Source organism: Rhipicephalus microplus, chromosome 2 (assembly GCF_043290135.1).
Source record: "Rhipicephalus microplus isolate Deutch F79 chromosome 2, USDA_Rmic, whole genome shotgun sequence".
Classification (NCBI taxonomy): domain Eukaryota; kingdom Metazoa; phylum Arthropoda; class Arachnida; order Ixodida; family Ixodidae; genus Rhipicephalus; species Rhipicephalus microplus.
Genome location: NC_134701.1, coordinates 275,557,768 through 275,583,849, shown reverse-complemented (window position 1 = coordinate 275,583,849; position 26,082 = coordinate 275,557,768). Strand labels below are relative to the sequence as shown.

At 43.2% G+C, this 26,082-nt stretch overlaps 1 protein-coding gene across 1 annotated transcript in view; it reads left to right on the top strand.

The window, feature by feature from the left end:
* Nucleotides 1–25,890, top strand: part of LOC119179120 (NF-X1-type zinc finger protein NFXL1) — a 34,344-nt gene extending 8,454 nt beyond the window's left edge. Inside the window, exons 6-18 of the mRNA XM_075882035.1 lie at nucleotides 2,181–2,281; nucleotides 4,212–4,326; nucleotides 5,497–5,612; nucleotides 5,751–5,882; nucleotides 6,418–6,508; nucleotides 12,880–13,000; nucleotides 15,199–15,358; nucleotides 17,405–17,518; nucleotides 17,875–18,006; nucleotides 21,719–21,831; nucleotides 23,329–23,452; nucleotides 24,346–24,522; nucleotides 25,658–25,890. Coding sequence (XP_075738150.1) covers nucleotides 2,181–2,281; nucleotides 4,212–4,326; nucleotides 5,497–5,612; nucleotides 5,751–5,882; nucleotides 6,418–6,508; nucleotides 12,880–13,000; nucleotides 15,199–15,358; nucleotides 17,405–17,518; nucleotides 17,875–18,006; nucleotides 21,719–21,831; nucleotides 23,329–23,452; nucleotides 24,346–24,522; nucleotides 25,658–25,804 — 1,643 coding nt within the window. The 3' untranslated portion in view covers nucleotides 25,805–25,890. The remainder of the gene's footprint in view (nucleotides 1–2,180; nucleotides 2,282–4,211; nucleotides 4,327–5,496; nucleotides 5,613–5,750; nucleotides 5,883–6,417; nucleotides 6,509–12,879; nucleotides 13,001–15,198; nucleotides 15,359–17,404; nucleotides 17,519–17,874; nucleotides 18,007–21,718; nucleotides 21,832–23,328; nucleotides 23,453–24,345; nucleotides 24,523–25,657) is intronic.
* The last annotated feature ends 192 nt before the right edge of the window (nucleotides 25,891–26,082 follow it).

Below are 26,082 nucleotides of genomic sequence, written 5' to 3'. Positions count from 1 at the left end.
ACCGCGTTGCTACAGTGCCATACAGTTCTAATGTAGCAAGCGCTCCGCAAAGCGAGATTATCCCAGTGACACACGAGCAAACCTCCGAGACTGCGAAGTGATTATCAAACTCAAGTGCATATTGTGAACCACACGACGAATGTAACCTTAGCAGCTAATCATCGTTACGGCTGGACGTAACTTTCACCTTTCGTAAAAGCAGCGTCTAGACGTAACGATAGAAGCCGTTAAAGTTACGTCCAGATGTAAAAATAAGACATAGAGTTACCAGCTTGTTAAACCCACCAAACCGATCGGCAGCAGTGGCATAGTGAGCTAACCCAGCACGTGCAGAACAGTGCGGTTGTTGGTTCAAGCCCTACTAGAAATTTTTTATTCTTTTTTTGCGCAAGTATTTTTTTGGACAGTGCAGCATTATTGTTCCAAGGGCTTCGCTTATATATATATATATATATATTTTTTTTTTCTTAAAGAAAATAGCTTTCGATGCCGCAGCTGACGCGCAAAACTGCGTTGCTACAGTGCTGTACAGCTCTGCTGTAACAAAATAGTGAGTGTTGGCGACGAAAGCGCACTGTGAGATTATCCCAGCATGAGCGCTATTGGGAGCTTTTCTTGTAGAGTCTGTATATTAACTCTATGAGTCGTAGAGTTTCTCACAGAAAACTCTATGGCCTCAGTGCCAATTCGTTTTGTGTTCTGAGGTGATTTGTTCGTGTTTTTAGCATTACACCCCTAAAAATATATATATAACGAGTCAGATGGATGTCTTTTTGTCGCTCAACAATAACCGTAATCTATATTAATCTATATTTCAAGTGTACGTGTCGTCCATTCACTGTCTGATGTGACGCGATCGTGCTGTGGTCAATACAGGCCTAAACCAGGCTATCAATTCTCAGTATCAGTGCAAAATAAATTAGAGGTTCTGAAATAATGCAAACCATGTCATGAACCAAGAATTGTTCACAATAATATACATAAAATCACGATAAATTCTTCCGATATTGCTGCTGTCACCTGTAGCCTAATATCGCGGCTACAGGCTGCTACAAGTGGAAATGCGCTACAAGTAGGCTGCGCAAGCCAATGTTTAGAGATACTTCTACAGAACACCTTTACAGATGTTACATTGGCGAGGGCTGCGCCATTAAAATTAGGCAGATGAGGTTTTCGGACAACGACATGTCGCGACGCAGGACAGCTGTAACTACTGTTATCGTATGGGCGTAACCCTAGTGAACGTTTTATACTTATACAACCCGTACTTGCATCCAGTTGGAGAGCCGCTGTTTACCACTAACCGCAGTGTGAGCAGGGTTCCATCATGATTGCTCCCCTTGTTGACCGCTTCAAGGAAGCTAACGAAAGGGCAGCGCCCGATACGATAGAGTGGTACCGGCAACGTCTTCCATAAGTTCGTCAGCTGGTCTGTCTGCTGATATGCGAAAAAGTCCGGCACAATAAATGACACAGCTTTCAGCACACAAGTGATTCCGGTAAATCGCTGAATGTGAGCCTATGGCCGCTTAATTCGGCGAGCGGCAGTGCCAAATGTTACCGTAGCAGATGCAAACGTCACCGTGGGACCGTGGACGTAACACAAGCAGTGGCTAAAATATTGTCTGGGCGTAGTGCTACCGTTGCCTATAGTTACGGCTGGACGTAAAAATAGCGCTGGCTGTAGTTATGTCTGAACGTAACGATTGTGGTGGCTATAGTTACGTCTGGACATAATGATTGCAGTGCTTACAGTTACGTCTGGACATAACCCGAGCCACACCGCTACCTTTATCACGCTACCTTTTTCTGTGCTATCTTCAATAGCACCTGTCTTCCCTACTAAATATTTCAGTAACATTAGAATAGGAAAAAAAAAGAAATGAAACATCATTTACATCAATCTAGTATGTTGCTGTAATAGCTACCCAATATTTTATTGGCTCTTGCTTTCTGATAAACCATCATGGAAACTTTTTATCTAAATCAGTGGCAATATTTATAGCTGGATGACGGCTTATGGCACGTCTTTAGCAGTCTCGGCAAATGAGCACTAGCTAATGCAGCCTAAACGCAGCAGTTTTGGGAATTTATTCTGCTAAACTACAGTGGCTTCTTCTGTTTTGTTTTATGCAGTATTGGTAGTAGTTACAGATGTTGGGCTTTTGATGTTTCTGTAGGTGAATGCAAGCCTTGTCCTCGAAAAAGTCTGCAGTTTTGCTTATGTGGGGCTTCAAAAATGGACAGGCCTTGTGCGGATCCACTGTGGCAGTGTGATAAAGTAAGCTTTTGCATTTAGCTTCATTTTTCAAAATCTGTGTGTGTGCATGAAGTTCAGGAGGGTACTTTACGGGCTGCTCTGCGAGCAATGTTTGCTGCCTCTTTATTGCTGTTGAGAAACTTAATTTAGTTCCCTTTATAATGAATGGCAAGTTGCAATTCACCCTTAAGACAATGAGAAAGAAAGACCACCCTGGCATAAGGCAGTTAAATTGTATTCTTAAAGCCATAGTAAATCATCTCCATGAGCTTATCTAGATACCCCTTATCTAGAGTGCCTTTGCTGAATAAGCTCAACTAGAGTGAAATGTCAAGCAAGCCCCCCCACCCCCCACCCGCTCCTGTGGTGAAAGATAAGCAGGCAAGATTTGGAGGGGAGGTGTGGCAGACTGAAATTCTGGATGGCAGCAGAAGGGCTTCCAAGTAAGATGTACTCCTGGGGTCTTCTTATGAAATGCTTTATTGAGTATGCATGCATTTTCTGTTTTTGCTGAAGTGAAGAGAATCCTTACGTGAGACATCACGCGTTATGACAAGGGGGATGACATTCTTGAAATCTCTCGAGAATTTGTAAAAGTTCAGTCGGCAAGCCTGAAGCACAACACTGTAGAAGTACTAAGAAATGGGGCACATATCTTAAGACTCTCAGAACTTAGTTCTATGACGACTACTGCTGCTTTATTCTGTTGCAGAGAAAAGTTCGAAAAAAAAAAAAAGACGGGAGTGAGAGAGGACAGAAACTTGCTTTGTCTTTGGCGCATAGTATTTAAGATCACCAGAAAAAGGAAAGAGGGTGCTTGTTCATGTAGAGGCGCTTGCTCGGGGTTTTGTGGTATTTGTATATGCAATAGGTCTCACTGGCTGTGATACAGGTACTCACAGCTTGGCCAGAAGCTGCTGGTTCAAATTGGGGCAGTTTGTCAAGGATGCCATTATACTGCACTACCATACTTAGAAACAAACATTACCAGCTAGTCTTGTCAGTTCTAGTGATAGACTGATTCAGCTAAAGAAGAAAAGGAAAACATAACACAAAGCACAGATTAAGGGGTCCTGCAACACTTTTTATGCATGGTCAGAAAACGCTGCCAATTGGTATTCGAGGATCCCGAGAGCACGCAAGCCAAACATTACCGTGCAGCATGTGGCCAGTAACTTACAATAAGTTCTTGAAGTCAGCTGAAAATTCTTTTCTCTTTTCTTGACAAATGACGCTATTTGCTCAAAATCACTGCATCATAGATTCAAATTTCACACCATTGACTGATTTAAGCGTGTCATGCTTGGGAGTTACTGCGGCTGCTGTGGGAGGCCGCCACGGGTCCTTGCGTGGGATTGCAATGAAGAGTTGCGCATTCGAAGAAAAAAAGTCCACAAGGCACGCGTGATGTACCTTCTTCTTCTGTGCCACCCCGTTTCGCTTAGCTTTCAGGGCTATTGTAGGGACGAGAGAAGAGAGAATTGTCAGTTACAGGGTGCAACAAATCTTTGTAACTCTGCTTGTACTGGACGGATCCTGAACATTTTTGTGGGGGCTCGATTCATGAGGCAGTAAGCACCATTTAGTGGCTACTTGGGAAACATGTTACAGAGGCCCTTTAAGCTTAGCTTAGAAAGCTTGCACGTAAAACCCGGCAGTTAGTATTATTATTAAAGACGGAAAGTGAACCTACGGTAGTGTGTAGGTATTCACGAAAGTTGACTAAAGCGAAGAAAACTAGACAACACAAATGCAGTGTTCTCTGGTTTTCTCTGCACATGTCTGTGTGTTCATATTTTGCATTTTTTCATGATACACTTAACTTGCTTTTACGCTTGTCCTCGGTAGTTTCCGCCTGCCAACAGATCATTTCTAATAATGATTGCCTCTTAGCTCGTGGCGAAGGGGCACACTGTGAGGAACTATAGATGTGCTTTCCCGTGTTTTTCAGGTTTGTGGTAAGCTCTTGTCGTGTGGAGAGCATAAGTGTGAAAGTGTGTGTCACAAGGGCCCTTGCTCGGCTTGTCCAAGATCGGGTCCGAGGGAGTGCCCCTGTGGAAAATCAAGTGAGTTACCCTTGAGCTGCTCCTTTATGGTGAAGGCCGTTGCGTTTTAATTCATGTCAGCAAAACACTCTCATTGAGGGGCTTTGCTGTGTGACAGATAATGCAAGAGTACACTTTAGTGAAGAATGTAGAATGAAAACAGTGAAGTTGAGAGGCATGCCATATTTTTCCTGTTCAGTTGCTCGTGCTGATTTAACGAATCAGTTTGTGGTGAAAAGGACACAGAACTGTTTTTCTTATAGAGTTCATTACTTCCTTGGCTTTGTTTCACATGAATGCTAAAAACAAGTTTTTAGATTACCTATCCGGAATATCATAGCTGGTGCTTTATTGAGATGAGGGTTCCAGTAGAATCAGATTAGCTCTACTGCCTTTGCTAAACCAGCTTTCAATAATATTCTAGGTTTCTCTTCCTAATTTGTGTGCAGTTAACACAATGTACTGGAATATTTTCAACGGTCCTCAAAGATTGAACAGCTACTTTTGCAATTAATAAGAAACAGCACTCAAATTCTGGTATTTAAAATTTTAAGGCTAAAGGCACAAATGTTGTATCGAGAGCAAATGAGCAGATTCTGATTGAGCAATGTAGTCTGCTGCACTGGACGTACTTTGACGTTTGTTTACATACCATGCCTTTACTAAACCCACAGGGATGAAATATTTTATGCTTTCCCATCAGCTTTGTGCAAATGTTAATCAAGCTTATTTTATTGTTAATCAAGCTTATTCATTATTACTCACAAGTCCGTATACTATTGCTGTATTTTTTGTAATCACCCCATCCATGTAGCCGTAAGAGGTCCCCCTGTCAGTTTCTCTGAAATTTTGGGACCTCCTGCTGTAATAATGCTAACCATGTAACTCAACTGAACTATTTAATAAACTTGACTTGACTTGACAAATTTGTGTGCAACAAATTTTCGAGTATTAGGTATTTGAGAAATTTTTTTAAATAATTTAGCTGCTTTTCAGTTCATAGACCAAGTTGAATAGGATACTGTATGATTCAATATTGGAAATTTTCAACTATTAGCACGCACAATAAATAGAAACATTGATAAAAAATGCCACTGTTTCTTTCTGTATTTATTCATGAGGTAGACAGCCATGTTCGTAAAATCAGCTTTTGGTACAGCTTTGGCATGTTGTTTTGTATTGCTGCTTCAGAGTGGGAGCTGCCGTGCACCGAAGATGTGGGACCTTGTGGGGACACCTGTGACAAGCTACTTGCTTGTGGAATCCACCACTGTAGCCAGCGCTGCCACCTAGGCAGTTGCCCTCCAGTAAGAAGCACATTTGTCGTCATTCTCAGTACAAGCCTGGTCCAATGATGTCTTTTCGTGTTCCTCTTTTTTTTTTTTGTAGCACTGTCTCGCCTATTTCTTCTAGTAAGTGACCTGCCAATATATTGCTGTGTCCAGTGTCTTCAGATACGTTCCAAACGGTGTCGATGTGGAGCCCGAGAGAAAGAGGTCCCGTGCAGCCGGGAGTACACTTGTGAAACAAAGTGCAAAAGGCTCAGAGATTGCCGAAGACATCCGTGCAGCCGCAAAGTGAGTGCATTGGTCTTTTTTTTTTCCCTCTCTCTCTCTTCGCTTGTGAGAAATGTGATTGGTCGTCTTTTTCATGATGTCCAAACATCACACATATGCACTTTGTGAAATAGACTTTTATTCATGCTACAGAATCCTTGCATTCCTGCCAGGTGGCACGTGGCAGTTTTTGGATGCAACAACTGGCAACGAAAATGAAACAAACAAAAGGCTCATGTGGACAGCCTTTTGCAAACTAGATGGCACTGATGTTTCAGGGGGGAAAAAGCAAGGAGATTATAAATGATAGAAATATGTCAAAGCAGTGCTGCTTTACTTATCAGTTCCACTTGTTGACATCAAACCTGCTCCTTTAGAAACTTGCAGCCTCTCCAAGGTATCATTTCGTACAAAGAAAAACTGTCAATGTGTAATAACATCCAAGTAAATGGCAATAGCTGCCAACAATGGGTTATAAGTAATACTAAGCGTAGAAGTTAGCATTACGATAACAGTCAGCAGGGATACAGTTATTCTGAATGTCATTGCTTTCCAGTGTTGCGATGGAAGGTGTCCTCCCTGTGAGCAGCCGTGTGGACGTTCCTTGGCTTGCAAGAATCATCGTTGTTCCAGTTGCTGTCACATGGGTGAGTTTATATAATTGACATTGGATGTGGGAATAGAGTTTGTACAAGTCACATACGCAACCATTTGCCTACAGTCATCATTTGACTTCATTGACCACAGCGGAGTGCTATTAGAGCTTGCTTGAGTTCGGCATTAAAAACTGAATGATTTTCAGAGGCAAAGCTTAGGTACAAGGCGACGGCTGTTCTCCATGAAGCTCGTGGCATCACACACACGCCATGGCAAAATGGCGGTCGCTAGCGGTGTGCGGGCTTTATAATTGGTGACTTCTAAAGATCATTTTGCAGTGTAATATTTTTTTACAGTATGTTTTTTTATACATTTACATGCACTGTAGACCATCCACTTTTATTTTTCCCTGAAAAATATGATTTGGTAGTTGACCGTGACTCTGTGCCAGTAGATTTTTTTCGTGAAATGCATCCCAAAGATGTTTATTTTTTAATAGCTGAACTAAATTGTTCAGATGAATCTATTTAAGAAAAACATTGTGTAAAATTTTTTGGTTGACCACAAAGTGATCAAAAAATCATTCATATTGCTGCATACACATGCTTTATATGTGAGTTACAGCAAGCAATCCTAAAGAAAGTGCTTATAAAATAAATAAAAAATAAAAACATGTATTGTAATAAACATAGCTCACAAACATACAAATGTAATGCACCAGAGTACTTTTTCAGTAAAAAAATGTTCTTGCTGTAGTTATAAAAACTCTTTAGTGTATAATTGAAGCATGGGCTCCTCACAGAGTGGTTTGTTGCACTCCGCACGCACGTAGTGAATTTCTTTGCGAAATTTCTGTCACCGAGTGTTGGTGGCACAGACGGGGCATCTTCTCCGGGTACTGCTTCCTTTAGTGTAGCTGGGTGGCGAATTCTCTATAAAGTGCCTGGCATAAACTTCCATAGTGTAAGCGTGGCTGTGCACACGGAAGAAAACTATGGTTGTGTGCCCGTCCGAAAAGCCAAGTGAGTGAAAGAGCAATGATAATTACACTTGTGTGAATAGCAAGTTTTAGGTTCGAAGCAAATAGTGTATATATCACACATTATAAAGAAAAAATGGGCATAACCCAATTGACCTGCACTATATATATATATATATATATTTTAAATCTAAACAAGGCATGTGCGAATGTAATTATATTTGGTGCAAATGTAATTGAAGGCAACTTTGAAGCAGCATATGACTTTTGGTAGAATGCATGTGATAACCTGTAAATTACAGTACGTTTTAAAATGTGCTATACTTAGAGCGTATAAGCCGATATAATAAGCCTTAAGACTTAATAAAAAACAAAGAATCAATGTGAGGGTAATATGTTCATTTAACCTTGAAGTGGGGTTAGTGGCAGTGAAGATTTTTTTTTTTTTATGTATTCACGGCAGAGCATTCCTTTGCTGAAGTGAAGCCACCTTTACAGAGGGTTACAAATATACACCAATTCGTTCATTTCGAATGCTCTGAAATTTAGATTCAAATCGAAGTGAATTCAAGTACGTTAATATTCATTCAAATATTTGAAATGCTCGAATATTCGAGCAAGTCTAGTAAAATAATAATACTTTCTAAATACTAAAGTAATTAGAATGCTTTCTATTTAGAATACTAATACTAAAGTAGTAATATTTTAACAAGATAGAGTTAGTTTTTCTGCGTCTCTAAAACGGGAAACACAACCATGGTGGCATGGTTTGTGTAATTTAGTGCTGAATATAAACAAATGTAATCACACCCTCTGGAGCAATCAACGAGAGAGTGACAAGCGGTCACCCCTTTTGGAGATTAGAAACCAAACAGTCATCAGTCTTGCAGGTGTTAGAAACAATAACTGCCTGAAGCACGAAACCAAAACCAGCCGCACCGTGTGGGCGGGCTCAGATTGTGCAAACGAAAGCTGGTGTGCTGCTGTGGAGAAAAAAAAAAAACAATGAAGAGACATCAGCGCATGAAAATATTTCCCATATTCCTGAAGTGTGATAGCACATGCCAAGCAAGAAAAATTATTGAAAAAGGCATGCATTTTAAATATACATGCAATGAAGTACGTGTACATCTTCGACAATTGGAGGGTTATTTTTTTGAACCACAAAGAAATGCTCCAGCCTATATAAGCATAGCACAACATATTAAGTGTGAGACAAGAAAGTGTCAAGACGTGCAAACGATATTTAACATGTCAATGAATAACAATAAACAAAAATGGCGACTTTGTTTCAATGTCAGTTACGAGCCAAGCAGCACATCTGACTTCCTATGCTTATTTTCAGGTGCAATAACCATCTCTATGCCTTGTGCTCTGCAAGAGAGAGTAATCACAAGTCACTCTATGCTAGTTAAGGTCATGCGCAGATTTCTTGGTAATGGAGTTGACTACCCCTTCATGGTACTCTGTTGACAATACAAAGGGTTTGCAAATAGCCATGCAATGCTATGAAAAATAAGTTTACTGATTCTGTGGCTTAAGTGTTTTTAGGATACTGGCCTGCTAAGTAATAATTTTTGATGTTCAACATCCAAAAACATGGTATCATAATGAGAGATACTGTAATGGACGACTTCAGATATTTAGACCACCTGGCATTCTTTAACATGCACCTAAATATACACTCTGTTTGGGACCTACAGGAGGTGCCTTGAAGACCACGTGAAGTGCCACTTGTGGTGCCGTGGGCGTACAAAATTGAGAGTCTTAGCAGACGACAACAGTGCGTCGTTGCTTTGATAGCTACAATGGCACAAGCACTCAAGGCCGGCGCGTTAGCGCTTCGAGCGGGATTTAAAGATGTTGTAAGCGGGACATTCTTCCGCAGTTTCAACTATAATAAATGGGAAGACCTGCTTGAAAGTGGCCACGTTTTACATGTTAAGGAGTGCCTTGCTGCTCGTCGTCAGTACTAATGGCTGAGTGCTTGTGTCATGCATGCGTAATATCAGATGTGTACTTTATAACGGTCGCAAAAAGCTGTTCTTCGTTCACACTTATATATTCTATTAATGCTTGCTCACTACCCGCTTACTTGCAAAATACTCGGAGCATGTTGATGGATCCGCTGCCACTCACCGTGGAAATCATCATGAGTGGCCGGGCAGCGTGCTCATTTGCTGAGACTTCATACCGCGGCAATTTTCAGCCACTGGGTCTCGCGAAGTGTTTTTCTTGAAATTGTCGCGGCATCATCATTGCTCATCATTATCATAGGCTTTATCTCACCACTCGTGCTAAAAGCTTGAGGCATGGGAAAGAAAGAGAATGTGCTACGATTTCGACCAGAAAGGACGATACAGCCCCGTTTCGTCTTTCGCTTCACCTTGTAAAGTGGCGACAACGATGGCATGGTCACTTCAGTTACTGTCACATCTCTGTCACTCACTACAACCTCTTACGTTGTTTATGTTGCTTCCTGAAACAAACAATGACATGCACATCTATCACTACAGCATTCGCAACGCTTAGTTTCTTATCTGCTACTATTCAATTTATCACTTTTGATGGTTCCTTCCTTTGGGTCTACAGCACTGGATTTCAGCCACAGGAGCATCAGCGATGCCATATGTGATTTACTACGCGAGATAAAATGACTTGAAGGCTAAGATGTCTAAATCAAGCTGATTTCTACAAAGTTAGTCTTTCCATTTAATAATTAAGTTAATTAGTTTTCAAGATGATCTGTTGCTAAATATTTCGAGACTATAAACCAATTCATTTACAGAACGAGGCACCAACCATTTCATGGCCGATCCCCCATGATGGGTTGCACCAGTTTAAAAAGAGTCAACCAACTACAGTATTTACTCGCGTAATAGACGCACTTTTTTCTCTAAAAATCGGAGCAAAGTTCGGGGGGTGCGTTTATTTTGAGAGTAAATTTTATATAAACTTTTTCCGAGTAAGCAAAAATCCGGTAATGCAAAAAAAAAAAAAAAAAGTTTGGTCGCTTATCCTTTCGCAATTGACATACGCGTACTCTGTTTGGAAACATGATTGATGATTGATTGATTGATTGATTGATTTCTGGGGTTTAACGTCCCAAAACCACTACTGCTTGGAAACAGCTTCTTTGTTTCACTTTACTTTTCTTCGGTAGTTGCATGACGGCGCTATCTTCCGCAAGCTGTCTCAGGGTCGCCCGCGCACCCCATAAAAGCGTTTTGCGGCTATCTTTTCTCGCAATCGTTTAACCACAACAGTTGTATCTGCTGTGATCTCTAGCGGTGTTGAAAAGCGCGCGCTGCTACGACGCACTTTGCCAATTTCGCGGCAACCTGGCACGACGACCACAATGACGGCGTTCACATTGTAGCAAGTAACCAGCATTGCAGCAAGCTACCCCCGAAGCATCGAAACAAGCCGTCGATAACAAGATTATCGGCAATATACCGCCACCGCCTCGCGTCTGCATGAGACATTCCTCTACGCGCGGATAGCAAGCGAAGCGAGGGGGTGCTGCCATGTTGCGGAAATCGCCGCGATTTTTTCTGGTTTTACAGAAACCCGCGACGCGATAGCGACGAATGACGCTTCGCGACAGCAATTCCTGTCGTCATCGCTCGAAAATCGCGTGCGCGCGGTTTGGCTATTTCGTATTCGCGGGAAGCGACCGTCGATCGGTTCGCGCGGGCAGTTTTAAGCACACAGCGAGCGAAGGTCACGCCCCCTACTTTGCCCGTTGCTTATTGTTTGTCTTTCTATCGGTGCGCGGCAAGTCTCCCGTCTTATCTGTGCTCCACAGCGGGGTTCAGGAACGGTGCGAGTGTAGAAGTATCGCAGCTGATTAGCACACAGTGAGCGAAGGGATAGTGACCTTCGCTCGCTGTGGGCTTATCAGCTGCGATGTCTCTGCACTACCACCCTTCCCGAACCTTGCTATGGCGCACAGATAAGATGGGGGACCTCGCGCAGATAGGAAGAAAAACAATACGGCACGCGACAACGGGCGAAGAGGGGCCAGGGGGAGCGAGCAGCGGTGGTCGAGGGGGGTCGGCAAAATAATAATAAAAAAAAACGGAACAGATCCAACGGGAGAGGAGGCGCCAGATGTCGGTTAGAGGGACAGCAGGTTGAATGTAGGGGTACGTTTATTACCCGGGCGGAAAAAAAATCGAAATTCTGATGACTGAAGTTGGGGGGGGGGGGGGGGGGTGCGTTTATTATGCGAGTGCGTCATTACGCGAGTAAATACGGTAACTAATAGCTTGATCCTACCGAGGGCGCTCAGCGGGGCTGGGTGGCGAATTGTGTTTACAGTAATATGCTGCGTAACTCAGTACGCCCCATAACTGATCGTCCTATCAAACCAGCGAAGCACTTTGGCCTCGCATTGTATTCCCCAAAACTGTGAGGAATAGACGGCAGTTAAGCTTAATTAAAATGTTCCATAAGCCTTGAGCTGGATTGAAATGCCTTGCATGCGTTTCTTTTCTCACCAGGTCTATGGCACCAGGAACATAACACAAGATTATTGCACCTGTAGAGGTGGTCTGTTAGACCAATTCAAGCATGCAGCGGCAGAACGCGAGACGGCAGAGGGAACCAAACCCTCCTTTTGTCCCACAGTCGTGATCCACTTATTTCGCTGCCCAATAACGCAGGGACGAGTTTATAAACTGTAAAGCGTGGCTCCCGCAGGACACGACGTGTACTTGTTGTTCCAACCGACTACGCAGCAGTTTATGATTCCGATAAACGACATGCTAGCAGGCGTTGAGAGAGTTTGGTTTTGCTCAAAACAACTGTCTGCTCTGGCGGCCGTGCCAGTCACGGTGTATAACTACACGGAGCTCTAGCATTTTCGCTTCTATAGAAAATGTGGCCACCGTGGCTGGGATTTGATCCCGTGGCCTTCAGGTCAGCAGTCAAGTGCCTTAACCACTAGGCCACCGTGGTGGATGACACAGGCCAGGTTGACCAACAATTCTTCATCATCTCAATGCAAACAGCCAAATTCTCAGTTTATCAATAGTTGATGCATTTATGCGCGCAAGGATTACGTCTATGTGTGCGCTAAAGGACTGTTTGTGGGTTATGTTATCATGTTAGGTTGACTCACATTTGTCTCAGTGGAACTAGGAGTAGCTGCATGCCTTTTTGCAGTCATATTGGCAGCACAGTTGTGCATTAGCGGAATGTACTGAAAAGCATGCTTTCTGCACTATTGCTACAGCCTAAAGCTGTTATGTGGTCTAGTAAGAATTGTCTGGGTAAACTCTCTTATTTTGTACATTGTTTTACCTTTGCCTTGCAGCAGTTACAGCCACGGCAGAGTGGTTGTGTTGTTTTGTGTACTCGCGTAATGACGTCGTTTTGCTGTGAATCCTGGATCATGAAAACAATTCAGAGACGTGTGTGCACTGTTGTGGTCTCTAGGCCCGTGCTATCCGTGCAACAAGAAGGTTGAGCTGACTTGTCGATGCAAGGCAACCAAAATAGCCGTGCCTTGTGGACGGGAGAGAATGGCCAAGGTACCTGCCTGCCATCAGCCCTGCAAGTTAGTATGAACTTCATTGTTGATTGTCTTTTAAGCGTAAAGAGCCACGAAGAAAAAAAAGGATGTAGCAGCTCCGCTATGGTAAAGTGAGAAGTGCGGACACACAGTGATTCCATTCTCTTTTTTTGTTTTTGGTCTACAAAAATGTTTCTATCCCTCCCTCTCTTTCTCTTTCCAGTTGGGCTGTTATTGTTTTGTTGCTATTGTTATTGGTGCTATGATTGCTGTTTTTTTAATGTGGGCATTATGGTATTGTGCGGTCTTAACGTTATCTACTGTGCAGTAATGTGTAATGACGATTGGATGCTGTTATACTAAGGTTGCGATGTTGCGCACTGGATAAGTGGTTGCGTTGTTGTGGTGCTATGGACACTGCACGGCAGCTGCATCCTCATTCACAGCGGCTGGATTAGTCTGGTGATGTAGACATCCTACTTGCGCTTGCTGTGTGTTGAGCTTAAGACTGGGTTGCCTGGACTGATAAATTGCAGCTGTGTGAGCTTTAGTGATGCCGGCGTTCTGTTTTCTCCGCTTACGTTCTGCAGCTGCTCGCTGGGCCTTCACTTGGCGAGGCATCGCCTGTTGTCAATTGGCTTGTCGCGCTTGACGAGCAACAGCTGTTTGCTGAGCCTTCAGCTTGGGATTTCCCTTGCGTTGATGCCGTCTTTCTAGATTGGTTGCCAAATGGCGCACGCTGATTCTAGAGAAATGCCGGTGGGAGGAGGAATCTCGCGCTGGGCGAGACGGTGGTGCCCTTTCTTGCATGCCGCCATAGTTAGCCACAAGTTTTCGGAATGTTTTTAGCAATTTTAAGCTATTTATTTCGATTACTTCTTGGTTATTTCTGTTAATCATATCGTTTTAGACCGTTTGTTCATTTTAACCTAGTTTTGAGTATTCCTATCCTTGTTTTAGGCCTGTAGTGAGCGCTTCATTTTGAGCGGGATAGCACCGCATGAGGCGTAAAGATAGACGACAAGCTGGACCAATTAAAAAAGTAATAATAAAAATAAAAATAAAATAAAAGCGGTATTCGCTTCAGAAATTTGTGGATATTTATGGTTGCAAGCCCAGAACAGGCTTTATCATCCCTTTCTCCGTTACAGTGCTGCATGGACAGACAACTTGTTTGATATTACATTTTCAGAAAATGAAAAATAGGTAGCTACTATTCTTAACTGGGACTTCCTGCTGGTCAAATATATGATAGGGCACGTCAAGTTCTTTGTCAATCTTTCTAGCGTGGAAACGAAGTGCACTCTGGGAAGCCTTTGCTTAAGTGCAGGGTGCATTACTTGTTTGCATACGGCATGCTTTCCTGTGAAATAGTGTTTGAGCTCATATCCAGGTACCGCATTTTATTTAGAAAGCTTTTTTGAGTTGTCCTTATGAGTACACAAAAAAAAATTGCATGGTAATACATAAATCGAGGAGCTTGAATTTCGTTCTAAATGGTCACACTCTTGCTACATAAACTTTCAAAGGTATGAAATTTTTAGGTGTCGTCCTGTTAATCAGTATTTTATAGGGTTGGGCACAATTTTTTACTCTCAAGATAATGCCCACTATAAAGTATATATCCTTTCTAACGATATAACTTTATAACTATTAATATGTAACGATATAATATAGTGTTCACTATAAAAGCTACTATACTGGAAAGACTTATTTTCATTTCATGTTGTGACTTACAGAGGGTTATCCTAACTTATAAATTGTGTTGCCATCTTCCAAGTTGTTGTATCTACTTTCAGCGCTTCCTACAAACACTAACTCTTGTGCTGTGCCGTTTACATTGTAAGCAGATTACCTGCAATTGTAGCAACACGCAGCAGTCTTTCATGTCATATAAACTTGTGTTGGTTGGCCCATCTGAAGGTAAATTGCTTTTGAAATACGGAAGGTCTTTTAAAGAATTTGGCAGATGCTTTTGGGGTTACAATTTCTTTGCAGTGAAAAATCATTTAGTGCACTATAGTGCAATGGTATGGTATTGTTACATATTCCTTTACATAACCCTGGTCTGTTGTTTCAATCGAAGTGTCTACGTCACTTGCACCACTTGTTCCGTAATATATTCGTGTGAGTGCTTCCGTACAGCATATCCTAATCTTACCTATAGTACTTTGTAATTGTGCACACTATAATATGTTTTCATGGTGTTACATATGTATATATTGCTATGTGTTGCCTCCCAGCATCCCTCCAGAATGCCATCACGAGAAGCGAGACCCACATTCCTGCCATGATGGTCGCTGCCCACCATGCACGCAGAAGTGCAACCGTACTCTCAACTGCGGCCACATATGCAACTCTCGTTGCCACTCTGCTGTCTGGACCAAAATTGTTCCCAAGCAGGTTTGTGCTGTCTCAATCTCAAGGGGTGCTCAGGAGGTCCTGGTCTCTCTTTCAATTTTCCTTGGGAGATGTGCAGCCCCCTCGGCAGGTTCACTGTAGCACTGTGGCACCAGTTCAACTAGTGCTATATATACTGTGTGTTTGTATGTGCGCAAGAGAGAGTGTGCCTGGGTGCTTTATTGGTCACGGCGATACGAGGGCCCATTCTCTCATGAAGAGAGACTTGAAGGCCTGTCTAAATATTGATTGAGGGAAGACAAGTCATGCATATCTGTTTGTAAATTGTGTCTGCAAATGTCTCATGTTTTCGCAAGTCAGTACAGTCAGCGTCAAAAGTTTAGAAACCATGAAACGTTAGAAAAACTTGAATATTGTGACTGCTTTGGCAGGCAGCCTTAAATTTAGGTTTTCGACTGGTTCTAAGACATGATAACAAGTGCTGTGCCGTTTGACCAAATACAGTCAGAAAGCCCTGGGAAGTACGATGTTCTTTTTTGGACGTAGTGGTCTCCAAGCTTTTGAAGCCAACTGTACAGTACTCACAGATTCAAACGTGACATCAAATTTTTCAGTGAAACAACTGGCCCGCGTGACTTCTCGAGACGTAACCACATCATGTCACGACGAATCTGTAGTCTCTAAAGACAATGTCGGTTCTGATTTATCTGTTTGAGTTAAATTTATTCTGATATGACTCAAACAGAAGACGGTGGCAACTAAAGTTGTGCTTCACGTTGCCCTAAATTGTCCCGTTTCAATGCGTGAATACTGTACATTCACATAGACGGCCAAAATTAAAGATGCTGTGCAATAAAGTATTTGATTAGAAGTACGTATTCATCAATATTTATAAATGTGATACTATTCTTTTAAATAGTTCTTTGATATTTTGAATTGTCAATTGTGTGCAGTCAAACATAAAACTGGAGCAAATTCGTGAATTTTTCATCCCTACAGCCGCATAAAAGGGCACGTATCGAACAATTTTATTTTTGCCCAAGGAGGTAAACTTCGCTAGCCTTAGTAAACGGAAATATGTTAATTAAACGGAACTGCTGCTTAAATGGAAAAAGTACTTTTGACAACAATGGTTTCGTGCTTGCATTCTGCACTCGTGGTCATCTTTCTGTACACGAAACTCCTGTGTAGCAGAACATGTTTTCCTGATCCTTTCAGGTTTCCCTGTAATAAGTCTACTGTATATACTTGTAGGTACTTGTACGTTCACGCATAATGTGGTGTGACTTCATCCAAGGGCTGTGGCTTCTATTGCATACCGTGTTTATATATATAAAAGAAAAAAACTAATGATCAATGACCCTAGCATTTCAAAGTTGATGCATTCTACTTTTTGGCTTTCCTAGACGGTCTTCTGTCACATGACATAGCAGGCCTGCTTCTTCTACTTTGGTCATAGCTGCTGTTTTTCTCACTACTGCTCAGTTTACTTGTAATCTTATATTCCGAGACTGTAAATGTCGTCTTCTTTTAGATTCTTTTGTTCTCCTTGTTGCTGAAGGCTTGCATAAGCATATTGTGTATACGTGTCTGTGTTCATACCAGTGCATGTAGGTGGCAGGGGTTATGCGTAACAGATTACACGAAGTGCACTTTTTCAGAGGTTAGTGAGCAGTGCTGATAAAGCACATTGCAAGAAGACAATGCTACAGTGTCCCTACTCATCAGCTCTACCATACTAGCTTACCCAACTGTAGCTGTGTTACTGAACATTAATTTAGGTTTTTCAGTGATTACTTCTTATTAAGCAAAGTAACTTTGATTTGCTGAGTATAATATGTGTACGTATTTGTGATTTTGGGTGCTATAAAGGGGTGAGGCCCACATCAGGCTTCTGAGAACTATTGTTAGTTTTGTCTCACTTCTTTCATTGGCCTCTATGGATGGTAATTTAGTGTTATTGTCTACATTGAGTTATTGTTTGACTAGAGCTCATAGTCGAAGAAGGCGTTGTGGAATGGCATTTCTTCACATCCTCAGTGAAAAAAAAAAAGGTATAACCTGCGATGTGATTTTTTTTTTTAAAAGGGTCAGCGTGTTGGACCATGGGAGCCGTTAGCTGCAGTTCGAATGGAATTGGTCTGCCAACCCTGTCCCCCATGTCCTGAGCCTATGCAACTGACCTGCCGTGGCAAACATTCCGTAAGAACTGCTCTTAGTCTTGGTTATGTGGCATTTTCGAACAAATAATATTGGCAGGAAAGAGACATGTATATTTACCAATTTACTTTGAAGCACAGCATGCATAAGCTTAATGATCTTATTATGTGGCACATAAAAATGCTCTAACACAGTTCCCCACATTTAAAGTCAAATATAGTTGTAAAGTATTTCTCAAGCATTTCTCTCTAAGAAAAATTTCATGACAGTGTGCTAAAGACCTGCAAGCTGTTAAAAGTTGAGCTATTAACAAATTCATGCATTTGTTGTTGTATTATGCATTGATAAAAATCCTTTTAGGGTTCGTTTAACTAACACCAATGCTTCAATTTCTACAGATTAGCACATTTGCCTGTTCAGAACTGCGGCCATACTCATGTGGGAAGCCTTGTGGCCGGTCCTTGACCTGTGGGAACCACACTTGCACTGTGGAGTGTCATGAAGTCGAAGGAGCGCCCAATGACACACAGGTGGGACTCAGAGGATCAAAAGCTCAGTAGTAATTGGTATTAACCATTTTAGACAGCAGGTATAAAGAACCGTCTGTAAATGTGTCAAAGTTACAAAACATTACCTCAAGACACTTTATAATCTATTGCAACGAAATCCTTGCTCTAGCTATCCGCGTGCCGGAGCCCCAGTGTCTTTCTTGGTCATGACACTCAGCCATGACTGCGCGCGCGCGGAGCTGGTGGCAAAGTTTCTGGTGGGCAGGCTTGGCTGCATCGTGGTGGTCAGCGCAGACCACAATGCAAGATGGAGCGACGGTCTGGGGAAAGCGTCCCTGGTGGACGGCACTGGCTGCCTCGAGCCGGTCGCTCTTTTGCACGCCACGATGTCTCTTGAAAAAGTGCTGTGGACTCAGGCGGCCGGCACTGGCTGCCCCGTTGCGGCCGACGCTCTCGGCCATGCTGCGATTTGGTCCGGGTATCTGCCAGAAGTAGATCTGGTGGTCGATACTGGCCGCATCTCGGAGGTCGGCCTCGACCACGCTGGAACTGGGTGCCGGAGTCTGCCACAAGTCTATCGGGAGGTCGAGACAGGCTGCACTGTTGTGGTTGGTCTCGGCCATGCAGAGACTCTCTGTGGTAAGCAGCTAAACATGCACCTGACAGCGTGCTTCGGACGGCCGCAAAATCAGCGGCTGACGTAAAACGCCGGACGAGGGCTGCCGAAAGCGTATCCCAAAAGACGCGCTAGGTGCCTTGGCTGGTGTCGAGAGTGGGTACGCAACTTCTGTGATGTGTGGCAGTAAACATAATTCACGGCCGGTCTTGGCATCTGCGGCAGGACATTCTGCGAAGCTGTCATCGTATTGGCTGCGTCTGTGGGGTCCCTCTCGTGGACGCGATGCCTCGCCTTGCGGGGCTGTTGAACACTCTTGTCGGTGACCATGGCTATCTGGTAGTGGTCGCAGCACGCTTAGCAGGCAATTCCGTTGGTACAGTTTGGGGCACTGGTTTTCATTGCTGTCGGCGTTCTGGACAGGCTGCGATGCCAATTGCTGAGGCTCGAGGGTGGTCTTGTTGCCTGTTATCAGACTGGAAGTCTGCGATGAGACATCGAGCTGCCGCCCCACTTGAGCTCGATATATGGTATTGAGCGCATTCACAAAGGGTCCAGCTACCCTGTGCCCCTCTGTATCCCGCCCCACGAAAGAGGACGGGGTGGCCGATGGCTGACACGAATTTGGGTCCGGTACCAGCGACGAGTCTGGAAGCTCATGTGGAGAACTGGAGTGCTCAGCTAGAGCCTCGAGATGGAACCGTTCCTGAACTTCATCCTCGGTACCAGTCAGGTTGGACTGGGTGGTGGAAGGGAGATCAAAGAGTGTCCGGCCGAAGGCAGCTATGAGCTTGGAGCTCCACTCCACCCAGGACTGCTGCTTGAAGCCTTCATACCGGTGCCACGCCGCTGCACCTTCCCGAAGACGGTCTACAGCCACGGTCCTTTTCTGAGATTCCGTCCAGGCCTCGCGCATTACAATCGCGTTGACGGTTGCCACCCAGCTGTTGGCGTCTTTCCAGACCCCGTGGAATTGCGGTAGTTCGCAGACGGCTGGTGATTGTGAGGTGGCAGGTGGCAACGCAGAGATCACCGACGCGAAGCAGTCGAGCTGGTGTGAGAGCTCGATCAGAGAAGATTGAAGGTCCCTGCGTTGCTCCGGTGTGCTTGCCGCAAGGTCGTATGAGGCAGCTACATCCAACACTGCGTTAATGTCACACAATGCTGGCAACATTGTAGGAGCTCGCTCGGCGATCAACGCTGTCAGTTTGTTAGTCTCGGCGCGGAGCAGTGCGATGGTACGCCGCAGCTCCACGGCACTGTCGCACGAGGCTTCTGAACCGCTTTGGTTCGCGTCCGTGAAGTACGTGGTTCTAGTAGTACTCACGGTGGTGACACGCACGTCCAAGGACGCATTAACAGCGTTTCTTGGCGGCTTATGTGTTGGAAGAGTACCGGACAGGGAATGCAGGCCGTGGGAAGCTTGAACAGCATTCCCATAGGACAGGAGCTCGTGCGTATTACGGCCGCGAAGTGGTAGCATAGTGTCCATTGGGTGATGCCCTCGTACCACAGAGGATGCATGGACACCGTCCACTGATGGTTCGATGGGCAGCTAAAGCAGCGGCCGGGTTGTTGACTCCATCGTCAAAGAACCGTGAACGGTGTTCCTGGATGGAGAAACCCGCACTGCCGACGAACCACGAAGACACGTACCGGTGGCTTCCTGCAGAGGGTTCATTTGTCGGACTGCGCCATTGTGATGAGCTAGACAGAGAACAAGAGACAACGCCCGATCCTGGGCCAGCTGTTCTTATTCTGTACTTCGTCATCCTCTTCCTTGCTCTAGCTATCCGCGCGCCGGAGCCCCAGTGTCTTTCTTGGTCACGACAATGTATATATATATATATATATATATATATATATATATATATATATATATATATATATATCCTGAGCTCTTGCATAAATAGAATAAAATCTGAGGCCGGAAACATAGTATAGAAAAATCACACTTTTGCTGTAGCCTGCTGAAGGCAACATGCCGAGCAACTTGACAAACATGGTAGTGCCTTCAGCTAAGTTAATCGTATCCTACAGTATACTTCAAGATGATGTTGAATGCAGGCACATTTATAAGACAGGAGGCTTAATTCATCTAGAACACAATGCATCATTATCTTTATTAGCCATCACAACTAGCAAAAACAGGTAATGTACACAATTGTGTACTGATTGTCTCAAAGGGTTCACTGTGTTTGTGGATGAGTGCTTCCCTGTAAGAGGGAAGGGGTGAGGGGTTGATGAGCACTGAATTTCTTTTTCTGGGTTTCTTGATATTGGGGGGGGGGGGGGGTCACAGGAAGCTGTCGATAAAGGGTGTATGAACACCTTGCTTCGGGAGGCCACATTTGCTGTAGAAAACAGCATGCCAAATTTAACGCCATCAAAACAGGGAGAAGATGCCACATAACCACAAGCTCATCCGCGTTTCTTCTCCATGAAGCCATGGCTTTTAATAGAAATAGGTGAATAGCGAGATTGGGATTTGAAGCGAATGGCTATTTGGTAGATTAATTTTGAATTTAATAGCTTGAATAGTATATATCACAAATTATTAAGAGAAATGATTATTTTTGTATTGACTCAACTAATAATACTGTTTAAGAATCGGAATTGAGCATGTGTGAATCACTCCTTTGGTTTGAAGTGAAGTGGAAGCGACTGACTAGTAGCAAGAATGTATAGTGGTAGGGTTCAAGTTATAACTGGGACAATATGTTACACTTTAAAAATTACTTTACTTAGTACATGTAAGATCCGTATAACACAATTTTAAACTTGAGAAATAATGAACTGAGGTGATGGTAATATGTACATTATCTTCGAAGTGTGACTGCGAAGTTGCAAATTTTCCCGGGATCTGTGGTTGTACAGCATGGTACCCCAATGCTGCAGTGAAACCATTTTTACAGGGTAGTTGTATGTGCATATAAATATAGAACGTTCCTTTCGAATACTTCAGAATTTCGAATGATCTAAATTCATGTCGAAGTGAATTCACATGCTGTAATATTTTTCCAAATATTCAAAGTGCCCGAATATGCACCCATCCCTATTTTTGAGTGAATGAAAAGCGTATAAGTGAAGCAATGCAAGAGTCCTCTTTTCAAACAGGCCGGAAACAACTGCAGTGTGTGCGAGGAAGGCTGCCAGAAGCTGCGCCCGCCAGGCTGCATTCATCCGTGTAACAAACCATGCCACCCAGGAGACTGTTCTCCATGCACCCAGTAAGTCTGCTTGGTTGTAAACATACCTGGTGCCTTAATTTTTTACTCTGCAGAACTTTTAATGCAACAGCATTAAGGAACCCGTGTGACTGAAAATCTAGTATTATTGATGGTGTTGATGATATTCGTTGTGAGCAAAAACTGGCATCGCCTTTTAACAAAAATTTCTGATAGATGCAAAGAATAAAAATCAGGGTTTGAAACGGAATCGAATCCGGGTATTCCGCGTGGCAGTCTAGTATTATACCACAGAGCTGTTCCAGTGCTTGAACTGCTTCAAAAGAGATTCTATACAGTTGTCATGTTGGGCTAGGCAGTCATATGAGCACATGTAATACTGTGTGGTAGAAGCATGGATTGGCACCAAATGTCACACCTTGCGATTTGTGTAACATGGTTAAAAGTTTCCAGTCAATTACAAAGAGCCGAGTTCTGGTTCATCAACATCATCAACCGTACCGTCAACGAAGTCTGCAGCTCCAACCAAGCCTGTAGAAATTTTCTTCAGCAAGACACACACACTCTTATTCGACTGTGCGTCTGCTTTTTTCATCTTCACCATTCTAGTGCACGGAAAGCTTTGGTCTTTACGTTGGATTTCGTCTCAACACCGAATTTACAACTGGTCATATTTGCCACTGGGGTGCTATGCAGCGCTCGCGTGTGTCAGGCCTCTTCTGTCTTCGTACTTTGTGCTTTGACCCCTGTACCATGTCAAACCAACAAGCCCATGCTGCCCTTGTGAACTCCATGTTTCTTCATTCCAGTGATGGAAGCTATGCATGCAGTTTAACATGAACATGCCACGGCTAATGAAATGAACACTTGCGCCCCTTCCCACAAGCCGGCTTTCACTACAGTGTCACGATCAGTTATGACTGGTGGAGACACAGTAACAATTTCCACAAGATACTGCTTCTATTCATACATGACACAGGCCTGCACTCATCTAATACGCATGCGCGCACACACACACACACACACACACACACACACACACACACACACACACACACACACACACACATACACACACACGGAGTATTATGTTTCAAGAACATGTATTCATAACAATGAAAAAAAGTACTGCGTAAGTGCACCAATTACTTACAGATGTGTAGTGGGTACTTTGCGACTGTACTTACAGTGGGAAGTTTACAGTAGCTAATGTTGCACGCACAGACATTCATTTTCTTGCAGCGCTGTTGAGTGGTTCACAGAGAAGTGAAGCGTGGCAAGCGAATGAATAAGGCGATAAACGAGACCCGATAGCACTATTGCATTGTACTCTTGAAGGCAAAGCTTGAGCCTCCTGCAAGCTATTAAAATGCTTCATTAGAGATGAATTACTACAGGAATATGCGATACATGAAAAAAAAACAGCACAATTTGATGCTTACTAGATGGCAACTGACAAACCAAATATGGGGAATTTGACCATCAAGTAACCAGACATCAAGTGTAGTGCAAAGTTTTAAATGTTTTTGTGATTTTCAGGTACGTCAAGATGAAATGCCACTGTGGTCTAAACCCTGTCTACGTGCCTTGCCACCAGTGGACGGTGGAGTCCAGGGACAAGCAGGATGAACTGCAGAGCTGCAAGAACAGATGCTGTAAACAGGTGGGTAATTGTGAATACTACATGCTGCTCTGTTGCCAGTTCCATTATTTGCACCTAGCCTACTTCATTCCACAAATCAAATCATTCAGGCTGCTAAGACGTTTCTGCACCTAAATAGGTTTTATGTTAAAGAAATTCGGTTGGGGTAGCTCCAAACTATGCCATCCCATATATAACTAGTGTTGGGTGAATGTATGAAATTTCAAACAGAAAGAGACTAATTTGTTTATTTGAAGGTGTATTTTTTCAAATGTCCGGCCAAGGTCGAATATGCTGTTAAATAGGTGAATATTTGGACAAATTGAAATGCTGAACAATTAACGCTTCATGAGTGCTACATAGTATTCTTATTTTACAGTGCACATCACTAATACGCACGAGTTTCAATCCTGCTACGGTTCTGCATGGTAATTTGCAACAAATGGATTTGTAGAAGTGTGTTCAATGTGGTGCTGCCTAATGAAAGGCAGTTTTATTGATTTATTAAAAAAAACTAATACATATTGTTACTTCCTGCATTGCAACTTGCAACGTTATGTCCATCATCACTATTCTGTTATATCTGTTAAATGGAACTACTGCTGAAATGGAACTATCACCTCTGCAATGCTTAGTTTCAGGTTTGTAATGTGCACCCGTCTTCACCTCTCAGTAAACGGAACTCCTGTTAAATGGAACATATTTCCCCGGTCCCTGCAGGTTCCGTTTCTGTCTACTGTATTTTTTTGTACTTGCGAAGCGCTGTTTTAACATGAAAAAAAAAAAAAAACTTTGGTTTTCTTGTGTTTTTCACACCCAACACTAGTGCGATAACTGTCTACAACCAACTAGCTCTGGCCCTTCTAGCTTTAATATTTTTTTCATGACTGTTTCCGTGTCCCTTTGGTCTGCAGTTGGAATGTGGGCATCGGTGTCCACTCCACTGCCATCCAGGTGCCTGCGCTTCTCGCAGCCAGTGCCGCAAGAAGATCACATTGCGCTGTCCTTGCAAGTGCCGGAAAATAGAGGGGCCCTGCTGTGAACTTGGAAACAGCATTGTCTGCGGCAAAGAATGCCGTTCTAGAGTACAGGTCAGTAGTAGCGCTCTGTCTCGTTGAAGCCATGCAGTGAGGTAACGGCTATGTATTTCTGTCGTCTCATCAGAAACAAAAACCAGCACAGGCGGCATGAATGATTGTAATCGACATCGTTAAAAAAATCTGTTAGGGACAAATGACCTCTTTCATTACAGGCTTTCACAAATGAGATATGGTGATTGTTTGAATAATAGAGATACACCATTGTGTGCGCTGAGACATCGCTGAGCATTGGATCTTTCGTTGGGCACAGCATGGCTGCACTGTCTGAAAACGGGCCAACACGCTCCAGATACATATTTTTCATTTACCAATTGACTTCGAAACACATATGGCATCGCATGCCTGAACTGAGCACTTTGCTAGATTATCATGCGACAGATATGATTCTCCAAAATATTGAAAACACATGAATAACATTGTTTACCTATTTAATTGGCTTCTTTAATGAAAGACCAAAAGCAGTTCGTGTTTGCATCTGTCGTCACCCTATGCGATGCTTGTCCTTTTGCAGTGTTATTTGAAAATTGTAGTGGCAACATCTATGATTGTAGGCTGTTGCAAAAACTACAAACATGGTTTTCGTTTAGTTTTGACTATACCATGTAGGTAACTTGTGGACCAGTTTTCTTTATAATGGAAACTATTAGAATTCGATAAGTTCACTGAGCATTCAATATGAACTGCAGTTTCAGTGAGAGTCTTTACAGGGCAGGCCAAGAATCGACGTTCTTGGCAGATTGCGCATTTACCGTCGTCTAGCATTATAAAACCACGCACAGCGCAATGAGTGTCAGTGGGAAGTGCATATATGTTGACCAGCCAGGTGTTATTCAGTAAGTGCTTCTTCCAGGATCAATGCAACAAAGCTTCTTGGATAGAAAAATACGAGTGCCGGTTTGGGAAACATAGCGAGGATCTAATAAAAAATTGCGTTAATGGAAGTAGACTGAATTGCACGGTTCGTAACTGTGTTTCACAAATGATTGCACTGCTCTAGACTGCTTCTGACAATATTAGTGATGCTAAACTTGAAGTTACAGTTGTTTTTGGCAGACTTATAGCCAACATTTGTTCTGCAGGGGGTAGGAATACCAATTCTAACTCTCTTGTTTTTTATTTTTTTTAGGAAGATGAATTCAAGGTAAAAGAGCCAAAGTCGGAGCCAGAGGAGAAGACAAAAGGCAACAGATTGGGACAAATTAAGATTCTGACTGCACTCAGTGCTGTAGTACTGTTTGCCGCTGTGGCATTAGCTTACTGGCTTATGCAGTAAGGTTATGTCGTACGAGTTTGAAATAAACTTAACTATACTGCTTCAACAACAAAAACAGAGAAGAAAATAAATGCTGTTGTAGGTAACGAAGGCTTTTTGCTCACATTGTCTTGGAGGTGCGGTAATGTATTCCAGCCAGGCTTGTAGCCAGAGAGGGGGCCCTAGGGGCCTGGGCGCACGCCCAAAATTGGGATAAAGGTATGTTCTACTGAGGACATTATAGAAAATAGGTGTTTTTCAGTGCCTTCAGCAGGTGGGCTCTCCCCGAACAAAATTTT